At 30.7% G+C, this 20,419-nt stretch overlaps 1 protein-coding gene and 1 long non-coding RNA gene across 6 annotated transcripts in view; both read right to left on the bottom strand.

Annotated features, from left to right (window-relative positions):
* Positions 1-86: 86 nt before the first annotated feature.
* LOC137631594 (uncharacterized) lies at positions 87-11,878 on the bottom strand. Its single transcript, XR_011041913.1, has 3 exons — positions 11,818-11,878; positions 9,248-9,404; positions 87-8,211 (listed from the first exon to the last, which is right to left on the bottom strand). It is a non-coding gene; the product is annotated as an uncharacterized lncRNA (long non-coding RNA).
* A 5,370-nt stretch (positions 11,879-17,248) lies between these two features.
* RhoGAP102A (Rho GTPase activating protein at 102A) overlaps positions 17,249-20,419 on the bottom strand; it is a 110,690-nt gene continuing 107,519 nt past the window's right edge. For all 5 annotated transcript variants that reach the window (XM_068363454.1, XM_068363457.1, XM_068363456.1 and 2 more), the window contains one exon: positions 17,249-19,263. In XM_068363454.1, coding sequence (XP_068219555.1) covers positions 17,862-19,263 — 1,402 coding nt within the window. In that variant the 3' untranslated portion in view covers positions 17,249-17,861. The remainder of the gene's footprint in view (positions 19,264-20,419) is intronic.

Here is a 20,419-nt window from a genome sequence, read left to right as displayed (position 1 = left end):
GATATACAGTAGATAATTGGTGTGGGTATCGTGTAGTGAGAACTTGATTAAGTTTGAGACATGCTAATATGTCTCAAGCTTAGCAGTTTTAAAAAGTTCTCTACCAATTTCACATGAAGTTATGATTGATTTCATGAATAAACACGTTTTTAATTATTGATTAAATTTATTCCGGTAATGAGATTAATTTTTATCTAAGGATGTTGAGCAAGTAACCGCTGAACTAGACACTACACAAATTTGTATCCGGAAAATAATAATTATGATTATGCGTGAACGATATAGTCATAATGACTAGAAATCCATTAAAGATGAAATGACATTACAAAACAAAAGCAAGACCTTGATCCTCATAGATGGTTTTGATGAATTTAATAAGATTATTTTATGCTTATCTCTAAAGAGAAACATCATAAAAACGATAATTATTAATCGTAAGCAATACACAGAAACCTTTATAAGAAAGATAATACATATAGTTAAGCCCTGTTCACACGATCGACCATGCCCGACGGGCAAACAGTGATACCAGACCACAGTAATTAGTGAAAATATGGGTTGATGACATCAGAAGCGGGAAAAACCCTAGACAGGGATCTGGCATCATACAGTGTTGCCAGATCCCTGCCTTTAGTTTTCCCGCTTCTGACGTCGTCAACCCTCATTTTCACTAACTATCGTGGCCTGGTATCACTGTTTGCCCGTCGGGCATGGTCGATCGTGTGGACAGGGCTCAAGACAGAAGCCTACATAAGAAATAAAAAGATATAGTAAGATCAGTAATTGTAAAGTAATGAAAGAATAATGATTATTATACGGGAATAATGAGTCATAATAACTGAGAATCAATTAAAAATGAAATAATTCAATATAAAACGAAAGCAAAACCGTCATCAGAATATAGATGGGTACGACGAAATGAATAGGATTATTTTATGTTTTCCTCAGTCAATAGAAAAACAATGAAATTGATAATTATTAATCTTAATTAATAAACATAAGCCTATATAAAAGAATAAATTGATTTAGGAAGACCGGTAAGAATGAGGTAATAGAAGAATAATGATTATGATTATACATAAATAATGAGGCATAATAACTAAGAATCGACTAAAAATGAAATAATTCAATATAAAACGAAAGAAAAACCGTGATCAGAACATCGATGGGTATGATGAAATAAACAGGATTATTTTATGTTTTTCTCAATCAGTAGGAAAACAATGGAATTAATAATTATTATTAAGCAATAAATATAAGATCGCATAATAAAGTATATAGAAATTGTATGAGTAAATTGATATTTTTTTAAGTAGAAGGAACAGAGATGAATAGGAAATAATAAAAAGATAGGAAATTTATAGTTAGGAAAACAATAATTGTTATAACTAAAGACGTAAGCTAAAAATTATATTCCAAAGGCTTCAGAGTAAGAAGGTATCTGGTGTGGTAGAGATGACGTTATCTCAAGCAAGAAACATTGTAAAAGCGATAATTCTTAATCTTCAGAAGTAAAACCGAAGCCTACATAAGAGAGAAAATAGATATAGTAAGATCGGTAGTATGAAGTAATGAAAAAATAATGATTATTATTCGGGAATAATGAGTCATAATAACTAAGAATCGATTAAAAATTAAATATTTTAGTATAAAACGAAAGCAAAACCGTGATCAGAATATAGATGGCTATGATGAACTAAATAGGATTATTTTATATTTCCCTCAATCAATAGGAAAACATAATGAAATTGATAATTATTAATCTTAATTAATAAACATAAGCCTATATAAGAGGATTAAATTGATTTAGTAAGACCGGTAAGAGTGAAGTAATAGAAGAATAATGATTATGATTATACATAAATAATGAGGCATAATAACTAAGAATCGATTAAAAATGAAAAAATTCAATATAAAACGAAAGCAAAACCGTGATCTTAATATAGATGGGTATGACGAGTTGAATAGGATTATTTTATGTTTTCCTCAAGCAGTAGGAAAACATAATTAAATTGATAAATATTAATCGTAAGTAATAAATATAAGCTTATATAAGAGAGAAATACATACAGTGAGATCGGTAAGAGTGAAGTAATGAGAGAATAATGATTATTATAGCGGAATAAGGAGTCATAATAACTAAAAATCGATTGAAAATGAAATAATTCAATATAAAACGAAAGCAAAACCGTGATCAGAACATCGATGGGTATGATGAAATAAACAGGATTATTTTATGTTTTTCTCAATCAGTAGGAAAACATAATGGAATTAATAATTATTATTAAGCAATAAATATAAGATCGCATAATAAAGTATATAGAAATTGTATGAGTAAATTGATATTTTTTTAAGTAGAAGGAACAGAGATGAATAGGAAATAATAAAAAGATAGGAAAATTATAGCTAAGAAAACAATAATTGTTATAACTAAAGAAGTAAGCTAAAAATTATATTCCAAAGGCTTCAGAGTAAGAAGGTATCTGGTGTGGTAGAGATGACATTATCTCAAGCAAGAAACATTGTAAAAGCGATAATTCTTAATCTTCAGAAGTAAAACCGAAGCCTACATAAGAGAGAAAATAGATATAGTAAGATCGGTAATATGAAGTAATGAAAAAATAATGATTATTATTCGGGAATAATGAGTCAGAGTAACTAAAAATCGATTAAAAACAAAATAAAGGTTTGATATATAACGAAAGCAAAACCGTTGCCAGAATATAGATGGCTATGATGAACTAAATAGGATTATTTTATATTTCCCTCAATCAATAGGAAAACATAATGGAATTGATATTAATCGTTAGTAATAAACAGAAGCCTATGTAAGGGAGAAAATAGATATAGTAAGATCGGTAAGCGTGAAGTAATAAAAGAATGATTATGATTATACGTGAAAAATGAGTCATAATAACTAAAAATCGATAAAAAATAAAATAATTCCTTATAAAACGAAAGCAAAACCGTGATCTTAATATAGATGGGTATGACGAGTTGAATAGGATTATTTTATGTTTTCCTCAATCAGTAGGAAAACATAATTAAATTGATAAATATTAATCTTAAGTAATAAATATAAGCCTATATAAGAGAGAAAATACATACAGTGAGATCGGTAAGAGTGAAGTAATGAGAGAATAATGATTATTATACCGGAATAATGAGTCAATAACTAAAAATCGATTGAAAATGAAATAATTCAATATAAAACGAAAGCAAAACCGTGATCTTAATATTGATGGGTATGACGAAATAAACAGGATTATTTTATGTTTTTCTCAATCAGTAGGAAAACATAATGGAATTAATAATTATTATTAAGCAATAAATATAAGATCGCATAATAAAGTATATAGAAATTGTATGAGTAAATTGATATTTTTTTTAAGTAGAAGGAACAGAGATGAATAGGAAATAATAAAAAGATAGGAAAATTATAGCTAAGAAAACAATAATTGTTATAAATAAAGAAGTAAGCTAAAAATTATATTCCAAAGGCTTCAGAGTAAGAAGGTATCTGGTGTGGTAGAGATGACGTTATCTCAAGCAAGAAACATTGTAAAAGCGATGATTCTTAACCTTAAGAAGTAAAACCGAAGCCTACATAAGAGAGAAAATAGATATAGTAAGATCGGTATTATGAAGTAATGAAAAAAATAATGATTATTATTCGGGAATAATGAGTCAGAGTAACTAAAAATCGATTAAAAACGAAATAAAAATTTGATATATAACGAAAGCAAAACCGTGGTCAGAATATAGATGGCTATGATGAACTAAATAGGATTATTTTATATTTCCCTCAATCAATAGGAAAACATAATGGAATTGATATTAATCTTTAGTAATAAACATAAGCCTATATAAAAGAATAAATTGATTTAGTAAGACCGGTAAGAGTGAAGTAATAGAAGAATAATGATTATGATTATACATAAATAATGAGGCATAATAACTAAGAATCGACTAAAAATGAAATAATTCAATATAAAACGAAAGCAAAACCGTGATCTTAACATAGATGGGTATGATGAAATAAACAGGATTATTTTATGTTTTTCTCAATCAGTAGGAAAACATAATGGAATTAATAATTATTATTAAGCAATAAATATAAGATCGCATAATAAAGTATATAGAAATTGTATGAGTAAATTGATATTTTTTTAAGTAGAAGGAACAGAGATGAATAGGAAATAATAAAAAGATAGGAAATTTATAGTTAGGAAAACATTAATTGTTATAACTAAAGACGTAAGCTAGAAATTATATTCCAAAGGCTTCAGAGTAAGAAGGTATCTGGTGTGGTAGAGATGACGTTATCTCAAGCAAGAAACATTGTAAAAGCGATAATTCTTAATCTTCAGAAGTAAAACCGACGCCTACATAAGAGAGAAAATAGATATAGTAAGATCGGTAATATGAAGTAATGAAAAAATAATGATTATTATTCGGGAATAATGAGTCATAATAACTAAGAATCGATTAAAAATGAAATATTTTAGTATAAAACGAAAGCAAAACCGTGATCAGAATATAGATGGCTATGATGAACTAAATAGGATTATTTTATATTTCCCTCAATCAATAGGAAAACATAATGAAATTGATAATTATTAATCTTAATTAATAAACATAAGCCTATATAAGAGGATTAAATTGATTTAGTAAGACCGGTAAGAGTGAAGTAATAGAAGAATAATGATTATGATTATACATAAATAATGAGGCATAATAACTAAGAATCGATTAAAAATGAAAATATTCAATATAAAACGAAAGCAAAACCGTGATCTTAATATAGATGGGTATGACGAGTTGAATAGGATTATTTTATGTTTTCCTCAATCAGTAGGAAAACATAATTAAATTGATAAATATTAATCGTAAGTAATAAATATAAGCCTATATAAGAGAGAAATACATACAGTGAGATCGGTAAGAGTGAAGTAATGAGAGAATAATGATTATTATACCGGAATAAGGAGTCATAATAACTAAAAATCGATTGAAAATGAAATAATTCCATATAAAACGAAAGCAAAACCGTGATCAGAACATAGATGGGTATGATGAAATAAACAGGATTATTTTATGTTTTTCTCAATCAGTAGGAAAACATAATGGAATTAATAATTATTATTAAGCAATAAATATAAGATCGCATAATAAAGTATATAGAAATTGTATGAGTAAATTGATATTTTTTTAAGTAGAAGGAACAGAGATGAATAGGAAATAATAAAAAGATAGGAAATTTATAGTTAGGAAAACAATAATTGTTATAACTAAAGACGTAAGCTAAAAATTTTATTTCAAAGGCTTCAGAGTAAGAAGGTATCTGGTGTGGTAGAGATGACGTTATCTCAAGCAAGAAACATTGTAAAAGCGATAATTCTTAATCTTCAGAAGTAAAACCGACGCCTACATAAGAGAGAAAATAGATATAGTAAGATCGGTAATATGAAGTAATGAAAAAATAATGATTATTATTCGGGAATAATGAGTCATAATAACTAAAAATCGATTAAAAATGAAATAATTCCATATAAAACGAAAGCAAAACCGTGATCAGAACATAGATGGGTATGATAAGTTGAATAGGATTATTTTATGTTTTCCTCAGTCAATAGGAAAACATAATTAAATTGATAATTATTAATCTTAAGTAATAAATATAAGCCTATATAAGAGAGAAATACATACAGTTAGATCGGTAAGAATGAAGTAATGAGAGAATAATGATTATTATACCGGAATAAGGAGTCATAATAACTAAAAATCGATTAAAAATGAAATAATTCAATATAAAACGAAAGCAAAACTGATCTTAATATAGATGGGTATGACGAGCTAAATAGGATTATTTTATGTTTTCCTCAATCAGTAGGAAAACATAATGGAATTGATAATTATTAATCTTAAGTAATAAACATAAGACCGTATAATAAAGTATATAGAAATTGCAAGAGTAAATTGATAAGGAGCAGAGATAAATAGGCAATACGAAAATGATAGGAGATTTATAGTTAAGAAAACAATAATTGTTATAACTAAAGACGTAAGCTATAAATTATTTCCCAAAGGTTTCAGAACAAGAAGGTATCTGATGTGGTAGAGATGACTAACATTAGTCTTTGCTAACTACAAATCGTTCGTAGACTTAAGAGCAATTTCTTAAATGTAAGTGATCAAGTATGAAAGTATTTAAACTGGAAAGTACCTGTTGAAGTAAACTGAGTTTTATAAGAGAGAGTAAATCAGAATATGTAGAAATAATCGATTATAAAGCTTAGAGGGAAATGGAGGGAATATTTTAAATGTATCATGATTTAAGTGAATGAATATGAAAGTAGGTATTGAAATAGTGACAATGTAAAAATGGTATTGAAATAAAGTAAATGAGATTAATGTTTCTGGACAAAGTGATATATTATAAAGTGATTGATATAGATTCATAGTTATAAAGCGGTTATATAAAAAAGAACAATTGAAATAAAGTGAATATGAAAGAAAATATTGTAATAAAGTGAATGAATAAAATTTTCAACTGGGCTTCACAAGGCACTAGAAGAGTTGGAAGACCCAGATCTACATGGCTGAAGACTATCAAGCGTGAAGAAGGAGATGACGAATGGAGAAGTATTGATTTAAAAGCTGAAGATAGAGATGACTGGCGAAATTTTACTGAGGCCCTTTGCGTCAATAGGCGTAGGAGGAGATGATGATGATGGTGATGATGATGAAAGTGATTGAAGAATGTATTGCAACGAAGTGAATAATGTAAATGTATCATGATAAAGTGGTTGAACTAGGAAAAATGTATTAAGATAAAGTGAATGATTTGATTATATGATGATAAAATGCTTTAACATGAAAGAATGTATTAGAATAAAGCAGATGATATGAATTTATAATTCTAAAGTGTTTTGATATGTAAGAAGATATTGTATTAAAAGGAATTATATAAAAGTATCATGATAATGTGATTGAACATGGAACAATATTGAAATAGAATACATGAGATGAATATGATATAAATTGTTTGAATATGAAAAGAATGGGCTACAATAAAGTGAATGGTATAAATGTATCATGACAAGTGACTGAACAGGAAAAAGTGTTGAAATAAAGTGAATGATATGAGTATGTTATGATGAAGTGATTGAATATGAAAGAAGGAATTGCATTAAAGTGATTGAATAAGAAAAAGTGTTGAAATAAAGTGAATCATATAAATATGTTAAGATGAAGTGATTGAATATAAAAGAAGGAATTGCATTTAAGTGATTGAATATGAAAGAAGGAATTGCATTTAAGTGATTGAATAAGAAAAGAAAGTGTTGAAATAAAGTGAATGATATAAATGTTATGATGAAGCGATTGCATTAAAGCGATTGAATAGGAAAAGAAAGTGTTGAAATAAAGTGAGTGATATAAATATGTTAAGATGAAGTGATTGAATATGAAAGAAGGAATTGCATTAAAGTGATTGAAATAGATGTATCATGATAAGGTGATTTAACATGAAAAAAGTTGATTGTAGCAAAGTAAATGGTATAAATGTATCATGATTGTATGTATCAAGTGGTTGTATATATCAATAGGATTCTTAACGATATGGGGTAATAATTGGAGATTGATACTTATCAGTAGTCCCTTTGCAGAAATAGTAGATTCTTATCAATAGCTGACAATTATGGCGTAGGGATATTTTCCGATAATAACCGTTGTGAAATGATTCTTATCAGTAATTCTTTTACAAATGATAGCAGATTCTTATCAACAGCTGACAGTGATGTCGCAAGGATATTCTCTGACATTTGAGAACTATTGTGAAATGATTCTTGCCAGTAGTCCTTTTACAAAATAAAAGTAGATTCTTATCAACAGCTGACAGTGATGGCGTAAGGATATTCTCTGATATTTGAGAGCCATTGTGAAATGATTTTTATCAGTAGTTGACAATGCTCGTGTAACTTATTCTTGACCATAACTCTCCTGGTACTCAAGACGAACTCCAGGATAATTTTATGTGCACCTACGTTTTGTCCTTTTTCTTGGTACTGAATGACCTCCCCGGTATATATTTTTCTAATTCCGTACTTCCGTCGATCCATACCAGAGTTCTCTTTTTCAATTTATAATCTTCATTGCTGAGTTCAAATTCTTCATCCTTCTGTTTGTGTTTAGTTGTTCTCGTCTTTTCTGAAAAAAGGGGTCGGAAGATTTTGTTATTTTGGGTGTTTTTTATTGTAATATATAGGGAGAACTTTTCATAAAATTGGTAGAGTTTCCTAATAATTATTCAATGCTAGCTATTACAAAGAGGGGTATACATTCGTTTACAATGTGATGGTATGTTTATAAGATAAGGGCTTTGTGATATTTTGGAATGTTCAAACTACAGAGCAAATTTGGAAATAGAAATTGTTATGTATGATACAATGCATTACTATTCTGTGACTTGACTAGTATGGATTGAAAATACAGTTTTCTGTCTTGAAAATTATATTGTGGATGGATTTAATCTTATCTTTAGTAACCGTAACTTTGAACTCCGATCTAAACTTCAGAGCATAATTCATATTTATCAAAGGTCACTTGATAACGTTTATCAGCTATAAAACTACCACAATGGGCAGGCCATGTGGGACTTTTGAATTGGGCTAAAGATAAGTAGTCTGTTACTCTTGCCGATAATGATGAGAAATTAACTAATGATTTTATTTTTCATCTATTGCCTGGGAAAATATAATTGGAAAATAAGGTAACGTAATGTGGTTTAATTATAACAATAGATAAAACATACATTTATGATGAGACAACCAGAAAAAGATGCCCAAAGAAATGGTAATAAATTCAGATCGAAGTTATTGATTTTTTTTTAGTATTTGTAAGTGTTAAATGCAAAGTAAGCGAGTAAGCTTGATGTCCTTTCTTATATGGGCTTTTCATATAACGAGGTGCTATTTTTTTATAAACTTTCAGTGAATAAGATTAATTTTCTCTTATGACACTATTTGAGTTATATTTTGCAGATATAGTGACGACGGATAAACTCACAAAATTGTAGAAACTTATCAATCTCTTATCTAATCTTGATTGCTAAGTCATCGCGCCGGCTTCCCATTTCTAGACAAAGACCGGCTCCATACTAAACACCAATAGCTCAAAACCGTACGAAGTCTATTTTTAAAAACTTATTTCTATAAAAATGTATTATACCAAAGAAAGCACTCACCTTGATCAAGTCCATGTTAAGATATTCCATGGCTGGATAGCTTATCCCTTTAAAAGGATTTGGAGATGATGCTGTTCTGTTTGACGAAGTACATCCTCGTTGTCGAATTGCAAACTGAGGTTCATCTACTTAAGGTAGCTCATTTTGTTAAGGTCACCTGCCGGAGGAAAGGAAGGTATTGTTAGGTACCCACTTCTAAAAATAAAAATGAAATAATTGGCAAAACCCTCTTCCTACTTCAGTCATAAAATTACAACTATAATTCCCATTTAGACTTGAAGCAGCTTCAGGAAAAAATCGAAAAATGTGATGAAGTGATTAAAATTATGTCATGGTGAAAATTAGTAGATATCTAAATCCAAAGTATAAAGCCTGCTCTTGGACAGTTTGATGAACCCTGCTATTAACTGTCCCACATCCTGGAAATTAAACATATTTCTAATACCTGCTCAACTCTGTTCATCATGTATATGGCGTTTCCTCTCCCCCAGCCTCCAATCACTTTCGAATTGTTAACGAAGTTTACCAAAAGGTTCTCTTCCAGCCTTTCCACATGGCTGAACCATCATAATAGGATAGCACCATGAGTTTTAGTTGCCTTTGCAGTCTTGAAAATAAGTTTTTTTTTTTTTCTGAGATTTATTATCGCGTTTTCTACTCTAGTTTTTGGCGGTACTGTTCTTATATCCATCAAGATTCATGGCACATCTTTCTTCATAGTATTGAATTGAAGTCTTTGCTTTTAGTTAAAGACTCGGATCTAACTTTTAAGTTGACCTTAGGATACAACAGACAATATGGAGAAGTCGTATTCTTGAGGGTCAACCAGTTTGATCAGCTCTGGAAGGTAATCGCTCTTAGTTTGTGGATTTCTGAATACATCGTGTTTGCGTCCCTATATACTTGAAAATTTGCATTAAAAACGGTAGATGTTTGGCAACATTTTTTCCAGTAATTTTACCGTTTTAAAAACGGTTATATAGACATAAAAGAGTGAGTATTACGGTCACCAATCCGTAAAAGATAATAAAAAAGTAAGGTAAAATTACGGTCGCAAGTATTTTACTGAAATACGCTTGAAAACAGTATATTTTTACGGAGAATTTCCAATTAAAATTACATTTTTTTCAATAGTGTATGACTTCAGAATATGAAGGATCGTATGTTTTAACACCTCATCAACCCTTGTAGATTGTATTTTTTATGTTATCGTCCTTACTTCCTTATAGAAAGTCCCTTCCTTACGTGTTTCCAGCTATAAGTTACAGTTAAACCTAAAGCTTACCCTCACATTCGTCACCTTTCTGCTTAAATTAAACAGAGGCAGAAATATTCCTATCCTGCTCTTTATAATCTTCACCTCCTTCAGATAGATATATTTCCCAAACTAACCCTTTGGTTTCCTTATCTCCACTTTGCTACTGAATTCACCAATTCTTTCTTCTGGCACCTATAGATTCTTCGACTTTGTATTTGCCCTTCGTGAATTTTAGATTTCACAAGTGTTTTAAAATTTGCTAAAACTTTTAGTAAAATTTTGTCATCTTTTAGATTGTGCTTTTTACTATCCTTTCCATTTCACATTCCAAAATATGTCTTTATTTGTATCTTTTATTCATATATACATTTATTCGTTAAGCATCATCATCTACTGTAATTCAGTTTTTTTTCTTTTCTGCTACTAAATTACTCATATTTACTCCTGAATTTCAGTACAACCTTTCCTTTGGTGACTCACATTGTCTTTGACTTCCTTATCCTTATTTTAACCAGTAAATCATATCTTGCTTAATATACATCTTTAAGTACATTTGAACTTCTATGCTTTAGGACTAAATATCCTTCCTGATTTCATTTTCTCTTCAAATATAGGTTTTGATCAAAAATGCTTCCCATAAATTATTTTCTTATCTTTAATTCCCTAACATTGTTCTCCTGCTTCTAGAGCTACATATTTCCCTTAGAATAGCTACCTTGGCTGTAACCGCAGGTACGCCAGACCTACTAACTATACATAGGTACATATATAAGTATGTATACGTATTACACACATGTATGAATATATATATGTATATATATATGTATATATATATATATATATATATATATATATATAATTTATATTATATATATGGATATATATGTATATATATGTATATATATATGTATATATATATGTATATATGTTTATATATATATATATATATATATATATTTATATATGTATATATAATATATATATATGTATATATTATTTATATATATATATATATATATATATATATATATATCTTTACACTTTAATAGGCTAATTACTTGTGTTTATGTGAAGAAATTACAACTTATGTTCTTATTGTCTGAGAGATGTTCTAAAGATGATATTTTTTCTATTGATATCCATTATTTTTCTCATGAAAAGCTAATTTTTCACCGATAGTAGAGATCACCAAACATGTGGCTTCTACTTCAAACTTTGAATAACAAGAGATTTAAGCAAAAAGTTGATGAATAATATGAATTGAAGTTCACGTCCCTGTAAATAAAATGCAAAACGGTATATGTCAGCTTACCTGTCCACTTCTTAACCTTTCGCCGTAGGTGCCGGTGTCAAACAGACTCTACCATTCTACCCACCTGATAAGATCAGCATGAAAATTTCATCTATTGTTACTTTCAAGGACTTTGTCCCGTAAGCACGTGAGAAGCGTGTAATACCACTTCTTACGATACCCATTATTTAGGTCTGTAGTTATTTACGCTGGATATCTGGACAGATATTTAGAAAGTATATATTTAAAAGTAAATGTAATTCGTTAATTTGGTGGTTTAAATGAATTTGAAACCTCTTGGAATGCTGTAATATATTTGTCTGTAAAATGTTGATTGATAACTGCAAGTTTCATGTCACTAGCCAATGGGATTTCGTTTCCAAGTCACCCGACAGGTTAAAGTCCTCTTTTTGAAGTGGCTGGTATTAAACAAAGGAAAGATAAGAAGTCTTTCGTAAGAACCGGCATCAGCAGTTTGAAAGAACAAATGGCAAAAGATTGCAAGAACAAACGTTAGAAGTTTGCAAGAACAGACAGGATATTCCAAGAACAGACATGAGATTGTTAGAACAGATATTAGAAGACTGCAAGAACAGATATCAGAAGTTTGCAAGGAGAGATCAGAAGTTTGCAAGAATAGACGTTAGAAGGTTGCAAGAACAGACAGGAGATTCCAAAAACAGACATTAGAAGACTGCAGAGCAGACGTCAGAAGTTGCAAGAGCAGACGTCAGAAATTACTAGAACAGTCGTCAGAAGTTTGAAAGAACAGACGTCAGAAGTTGCAAGAACAGTGGGCAGAAGTTTGAAAGAACAGACATAAGCAGTTTTCAAGAACAGACGTCAGAGTTTTGCAAGAATAGGTCTCAGCAGTCTGCTGGAGCAGACATTCTACAAAGGGAAGAAATAAAAATGTTTTTATTTAACGTCCACATCGACCAAAATAACTGAAATGAAAGTAAGCCCTGGATTTATGTTTCTCTGTTACAGATAAAAAGTAATGAACACAGTTATTTATTGAATTAAGGATTATAGATGATCTTACATACTATTAATGCTTCTTAATGCTTCGTTAAGTAACTAATCTTTGACTAAAGTCTGTATTTCCAAGCACCTCCCCTAACCATTCAATACATTTTCCCGTTGCTAGATATCTATATGAGCTTCTTTCATGAATAACTACTGTATTTCCTCTTATTGTTGGAACCATGTTCGTAAAATTGAGACTACTCTAAATTTGTGTATCTATGTAATTAATTTGGAATGTCGTTTGGAACGACAGAACACCAATAGTTTTGTATATGAAAACGTTCTCTCTCTCTCTCTCTCTCTCTCTCTCTCTCTCTCTCTCTCTCTCTCTCTCTCTCTCTCTCTCTCTCTCTCTCTCATGCTGTATGTAGAGAGCAAAAATTAGTCTACTTAGACGAAGCAAAACTTCTTGAATTAAAGACAGAGTATAAAAGTTAGTTGAAAATATCAAGCAAATACAAGGAAATGTCGGACTTCATCTGGCTACTTACTCTCAATATATATATATATATATATATATATATATATATATATATATATATATATATATATTATATATATATATATATGTATATGTATATATATATATATATATATGTATATGTATATATATATATATATATATATATATATATATATACATATATATAATTTAGGTTAATCAAAGATGATCCATTCCCAAGAGGGTAAGACCAACTTCCTTTTCTTTCAGAAACATAAAGGAAATATTAGAAGACCGGAGCTTCGTCCTTTTATTAATCCGAATAAGAAAAAAAAAAGACATGATGAGCATCACATCTTACGCACCGCCATTGCTCTGAGGATACCAAGAATTTCCTTCCTAGGAAATTAGACTTGGTATGAGAAAGGATTTCATCATGGCGGCTCTAGTTTTAAGTTATATTTATTATAATCACATTAATTCTATTACTTTATTACTATTAATCTCAGTGTTAGTTGGTTATTGCTAATCATTGTTCACATTGTTGAATGTATTGTCCTTTTCACTTATTTTCAATTTTAATCTCAGTGGCTTTTAGACTCCATTTCTGTCTACTTATTCTTTTTAACTATGAATCCTTTTTGGATTTCTTTTCAGTGCATTCTTTGATTCTGGATCCTGATATTTCTTTATTGCATCTTCATTATATTCTTTGTTTTTAATCTGATTATTCGTCCTTACATTCTTAGTTTGGATTCTGATTCCTCTTAATTATATTCTTTTCTTTAATTTAGGATCCTCTTCATTGCATTATAGTGTGTTGGGATTCTGATTCCTCTTTATCACATTCTTTGTATGGATTCAGATTCCTCTTCATTACACTCTTTGTTTGGATTCTGATTCCTCTTCTTTTTCTTTTTTATTTGGATTTAGATCCCTCTTCATTGCATAGTGTATTGGGATTCTCATTCCTCTTTATCACATTCTTTGTTTGCTCACGGGTTCCTTTTTATTACATTCTTTGTGAATTCCAATTTCTCTTCATTGCATTCTGTGTCTCGATTCCAATTCCTCTTAATTACAGTCTGTTTGGATTCTTATTTTTCTTTTGTATATTCTTTGTCTGATGATTAGACCTTCGGACAACATTATCACAATTCAGTTTTAGATAAGAAATATAAAAATAAGATTTTATCTTTGTTCTAGATATTAAGCCTAATGTTGTTTTTAACGGAAAACGAAGTTATCAATTTAATCGATTCTTAACATAATTTTCATATCGTTTAAGTTTTTATCTAGTTTTATATATAAAGATCCATCCTAGTTTTAAGGACTTCATCATACACATTACATTTCTATAGTTTTAAAGTTCTTTCTAAACATGTTTTATGTAACGTAATTCAAAACGGTATGTTGATTTTAACGTTGTTTTCTTTCAGCTGGAGTAATTTCAGTTATAGTTGCATTGTCAGACCGTATGAGAGAAGCATTTAAATTCAGGGCCCACCTCTGTTCTTGAATTTATGCAAAGTAGTTTTTTTGAAACGAAGAACGACCTGTGCCATAAGGTCTAGTTTTTCTTATTAAGGATTTTATATCGATTTCTACTTATTCGATTTTGTTTCTAGTATATTTTATGAAGCTATCATTGTATTTATTAAAACCAACTCAACTTTTCATATTCTTGACCACTAGGATCGTTTTTTAAAATTTTTTTCTTTAGTGTCACTTGTTGTTTCACCTCACGCCCAATCCTTCAACTTTTCCTAGGATTTATTAGGATTATCTTTCAGTTTGCTTCCTATTTCATAATTTCAGCTTAGTTTTCTAAGCTAACATAACTAGGTTTATTAGAGAAAGCGTGAAAGAGGATTTTTTTGTTAGGTTATCGAAATAAATTTTCCTTTATTGGAATTTCTTTGTCGCATAATGATGAAAACAACCCTTGTCTTTTTTTTTTTTTTTTTTTTTTTTGCATTATTATTGTAATTTAGATGACCTGCATAGTAAGGCTTTGTATCACGTCCCTGCCAGTGAGATTATTATAATATGCATCAAAACATGAAATATTTTAAAATTTGTCTTAACGTTTTTATGTTGTTACTGTAGAGTTATGGATATCAATGTTAACATAGAAACCAATTTTTATTTTGTTAAACCAAACGTGACTTTATTTAAAGCTTAACCTATTTAGCTTCACCAATTTTCGAATGTGAAAACGTTTAATGATTTCATTAAAACCATCATCTTGCGCAGTCGATTTTCTTAAACCTTTTAAAAATGGTTAACATAATGTGATGATTTCTAGAATAAGTTATTTTAATTCCCAACTCTATCGTAATTTATTCTATTTGATTCTCATCTCTCTGGATATTATTATTATTATTATTATTATTTTTTACCAACAAGAACCTTTAGGTCACAGGTGTTTACTTTTCCAGAGGGTCGAATGTTTTTTTTAAACAGTAAGTCAGACTTAAGAAAGGCAAGAACCTTTTCAAGAGGGCCTAATGTTTTTTTTTTTTTTTCTAACAGTAAGTAAAATTTAGGAAAGACAGAGAAATTGGAAAGATAATTTCTAATACACAAGGAAATGTTTAGAAAGAGAGATTTGAAATATAATTGATAAGAGACAAGAAAATGGAGGAAAAGTAATACACTGAAAGGAAGTGTTCCGATACCGAAGTGATACGAAGAAATGTATGTGCCTAATGACGAGTAATTATTATGTGTACAGCCAGGTAACACTACCACTAATAAGACTTTATAATTGGTTTTGAAGTGAATGATTTTCTTTTAAAAATGATGAAGAGGAATTTCAGTTCGGATAAAGGGATAATATATATATATATATATATATATATATATATATATATATATATATATACATATATATATGTATGTATATATGTGTATATATATATGTATATATTATTTGGGTTTATTGTTGTGTTGGTTATTATACTCGCCTTGCCAACGACAATACTTGAGTTCGACTTCCATGTACAGTGAAGTGACTTAGAAACCTTTCATAAAATACTCTTTACCTTGTTATTTTGTCAATTAGGTTAGAATTTTTATATGTTTATATATGTTTTTGTTTGAAGTGAAGTTATCTTTTGAAAAGAAGTGAATCTGTTTATACTCTTGCAAAGTGGCCTAACCGGCAGCAAAGACTTCAGGAGATAGGTCGTTATAGATGAATGCCTGAAGAAACAGTTACTAGATTTTAGTCTCTTCTCCTCTGCCTTCAACTCGTCCATTTCACACTTTTATATCCAAGAAGGTAAAAAAAAAAATTACTTTTTTATCGAAGCAAATAAAAGAATTGATGGCAACCAATGAATGCAAGTAACAAGGAGGTACCTAGCCAAGTTCAGTATTATTAATTTGAAATTGATCTGCTTGAAATGCGCGAATGTTATATGTATTCATAGCTGATAAACCGCAATTCCTGTAAAGAACTATGCCAGTAGGTTTCGATAACAACTTAGGCTGAACTGAAAATGCGTTTTGTGACATTTAGCTGGTTTATATGTCATGAGTTTCAGACAATATTTTTCAAATCAAGGTGGCAGCTTGGCTTGTGATAATAATAATTATGATAATGAAAAACTAGTAATTGATTAGCTTGGCATATCTCAGAGAGATGCGTTTTTCTTTTACAGTAGTTTTAGAAAAATATGATTTGTTATACTGAATCCAAAATTTATATTTATGGTCAAACTAAGGATTTCGATCAGAAGGAAAATGAGATATTTTCTGTACTTGTAAACTTACTGTTATGAAGGAACATTGGTTTATTCTTACTTTTATTCCAATTATTTTTCAGCTTAGGTCTGGATAAACTATATTCGCTTTGGTTAATATAAAATCTTATAGTTTAGAAAACTGTTTATATAATGTTAGAATTAAATGAATATTAAAGAAAATTAAATACAATGCTTTACAATTTTGGAAAGAAATAAAACAACATTTAGATCAGAAATATATCATTGTTCTTTGTATTGTACATTGATTTTATATAAAAGGGTTCCTGACAAAACAGACTTACAAACTTTTGACAAACATCACAGATGACATATTAAGAGTGTATTGTAATATAGACTTCACAGAGTACAGTATTTTACCATTTACACATGTATTCTTACTAATACACTTACGGTCATGATAAGACACCCTAGTAGTACTTTCATGTGATTCCCATAATTGTGTGATTCACAGACAGACTAGAACATTATGTTTGACTAGAGTTGTTACTTTCAGGTCTTTTATGTGCATAAAGTTGTATTTATTATCACCAAGTAGTTACCAAGTGGATAGTTCATTGTTCACATGACTCACTTTTGTAGCAATGTTGGCCTTGGTGTATTATTTGTTACGTGTTCATAAATTAATCCTGAGATGGGCCTCTCTATTACTCTACATCAATATGTAGATAATCAGTCGATCCATTGAGCAAGAAATGGGACATCAGAGAGGATATTTACTAAGCACTGTAAGACAGACAGAATTGTCGGATGTCTAGCCCAGTGCATGTCTTTACAATTTCCATTGTGAATAAAGATTTCTGCGTTTTCTCTGAAAACCATAACTATACGAATGTTTCAGGCTCTGTTGGATCTGAAGCAATTATTTCCCAGCGTTTCCAAAGTTGGGTTTGGCCCTCGCCACTGGATGGGGCATCACTGTGGGTTCCAGCACTCACATCAGGCAAATGACCAGTTGGATGGCGTTCTCCTGTATATCTGCGTCGGGTGTAACGTTTTCCACTTGATTCTTTGTGACCTTTAACTTCACGAGCTACATCTCCATGAATCCCCTTTCTATTTCCTTTATCACCCTCTGATTCTGGACTGACTGTGGTTGATATTTCAGACTGATAACTTTCAACTTTTATGCTATCTGCTGTTTTGGAACGACCTATTGGAAAAAGACCATGTGATGTACCTGAAGAAGGTGCACCTTTAGTCTTTGATGGCGTAGAAGGAGGTTTAGTCCCAAATGTATGCGTAACTGAATGTGCAATGGGATTGTTACGAGATTCACCCCTTCGACGAGTCTGTGGAGGTGGGGAGTTTGGTGGGGAAAGTCCTGGTGTGCCTGAATCTGGACTAAGCCAGAGAGGTGGAGAGCCTGTTCTACTAAGAGGTGAAGAAGCACCAGAAGCATATAGGTCTGAAAGAGGTGTGTTTCTTGGAGATGGTGATAGAGTAAACACATCTGCAGAGGATGAGGACAGGACGGAATCATGGCTTTGCTTGTCACCACCTTTCTTATTAAGAGGTTGGAAACTCATAGTCCCAGTGATAGGCTGGCCTAGATAGGAATCACTACTTCCAGATCTCTGCCTCGTCATATCACTTCGTTGAGATCCACCATCCTTATTCGGAGATGAACGATAGAGTTTTTTTTTATCATCTCCACCTAAGCCGTCTTCTGTAAATGGAATTTCTGTTTCATGTGAACGAGTTAAATGTCCACTGGCTTGGCTTAAAGGTACTGGAATTTTTAATGAGGCTGTAATTACACCTGAATTATCTATTTCTGGAGATGAAAGTCTTCTAACTGTTGGCTCTGGAACACGTAGCCTTTCCTGGTTAACTGTCTGTTCACTAGAGCTGCGAGGTCGGTGTTCACCACGGTCTTCACAATTTGCTTTTTCTGTTGAGCCAGGCCTCTTCTTGCTAGCTGTTTCAACACCCTTTTTCTTGTCACCACTTTCATCTTTATTTCTTAATTTTTCCTTTTGCTTTTTGTCAGATTCCTCCCGACGGGAACTCTTTTCCTCAGAACCGCGTGAGGAACTTTTGTCACGTTTTCTAAACCACCGAGATTTCTCTGGTTGCCTCTCCTCACTAGTGCGATCTAGCTCCCGAGATGAGCTTTTCTCACGTTTTCTGAACCATCCTCGTTCTTCACTCCCAGATGAGGGGGCCACATCACCTGTGTCTCGCCTCCTTCCCCGACCATCATCTTCCTCCTCAACATGTCTTCTGAAATATAAGGAAAATTTTATAGATATTGTCTGTACACCATTTATAGGTATTGGAATTATCTTCGCTTTTTTTATATAGAATTTCTAATGCCAAAATGTACAATTGTTAGTTATTTATATATATTAATTTGTCTATAAACACATCCATACAGATATGAATATGCACACACACATATCTATATATATATATATATATATATATATATATATATATATATATATATATATATATATATATATATAAGAAATAGGGATAGGTAGTTGGTTATGGTTGAGAACAGTATTATTTCCTGATTCAGAGTTGTGATTGTGGTTGAGGCTATATACACTATCTTTACTTTTCTTGTATGTATGGTTATTTTGTCGTCATTTGGTGTGAAAAAACTGTAAAATTATAACCTGAAAATCAGTCCGTGGATTATAGCTTAATTATGAATGTAAGTTCCATTTGCAAGTCTCAAGCAGATTTTTTTTAAGACCTTATGTAATTTGTAGAGCTCGTCTACTGGTCCATGAATAGTTCACAAAGCAAAAACTTCTGATTGAGAAAATAATGAACAAAAAAGAGGACTAATTACTTGATGGAGCTGTTATCTGGCTTGCAAAGTTTAGTTTTTAATGGGCATCATAGTGACTATAGGAAGGTTATATCTGGTGGTTTTCATTACTTTTCATGTACTGTATAGTTTATAAGTTGTTTCTGTATTTTCTTCCCATACTATACTGCTTCCCCTGTTGGAGCATTTAGGCTTGTAGCTTCGTACTTTTCCAACTAGAGTTATAGCTTAGGAATGGATATCATATTACAATTGAAAATTGTTTTCACACATCACTTCTTTTGAGTTGACAGGTCTACTAAGATACCTGTTTAAATGTTTAAAGGTCTGTAAGGTGGCACGGGTAAAGGATGGGTCTGTGTGGTTATCACACCATCTGAGATAGTGACTATGTATACATATGATCAGCACACAAGTCCCTTCTTTACCCAATCTAAAACCAGAGAGGCTTGGGTAATCATTGCTGATAACTCAGCAGATAGACCTCCAGGCTCCCAAAAACCAATTTCCTGGGCTCTCTAGAAGGATAAGGTCGTGGACAAAAGTGATTTGTGTCGAATAGTTCTTAAGATGTATTCAAAAGAGGTTTTGTTTTGT

The sequence above is a fragment of the Palaemon carinicauda genome, chromosome 40, assembly GCF_036898095.1.
Source record: "Palaemon carinicauda isolate YSFRI2023 chromosome 40, ASM3689809v2, whole genome shotgun sequence".
NCBI classification, from domain to species: domain Eukaryota; kingdom Metazoa; phylum Arthropoda; class Malacostraca; order Decapoda; family Palaemonidae; genus Palaemon; species Palaemon carinicauda.
This window is presented reverse-complemented; position numbering and strand designations above follow the sequence as displayed.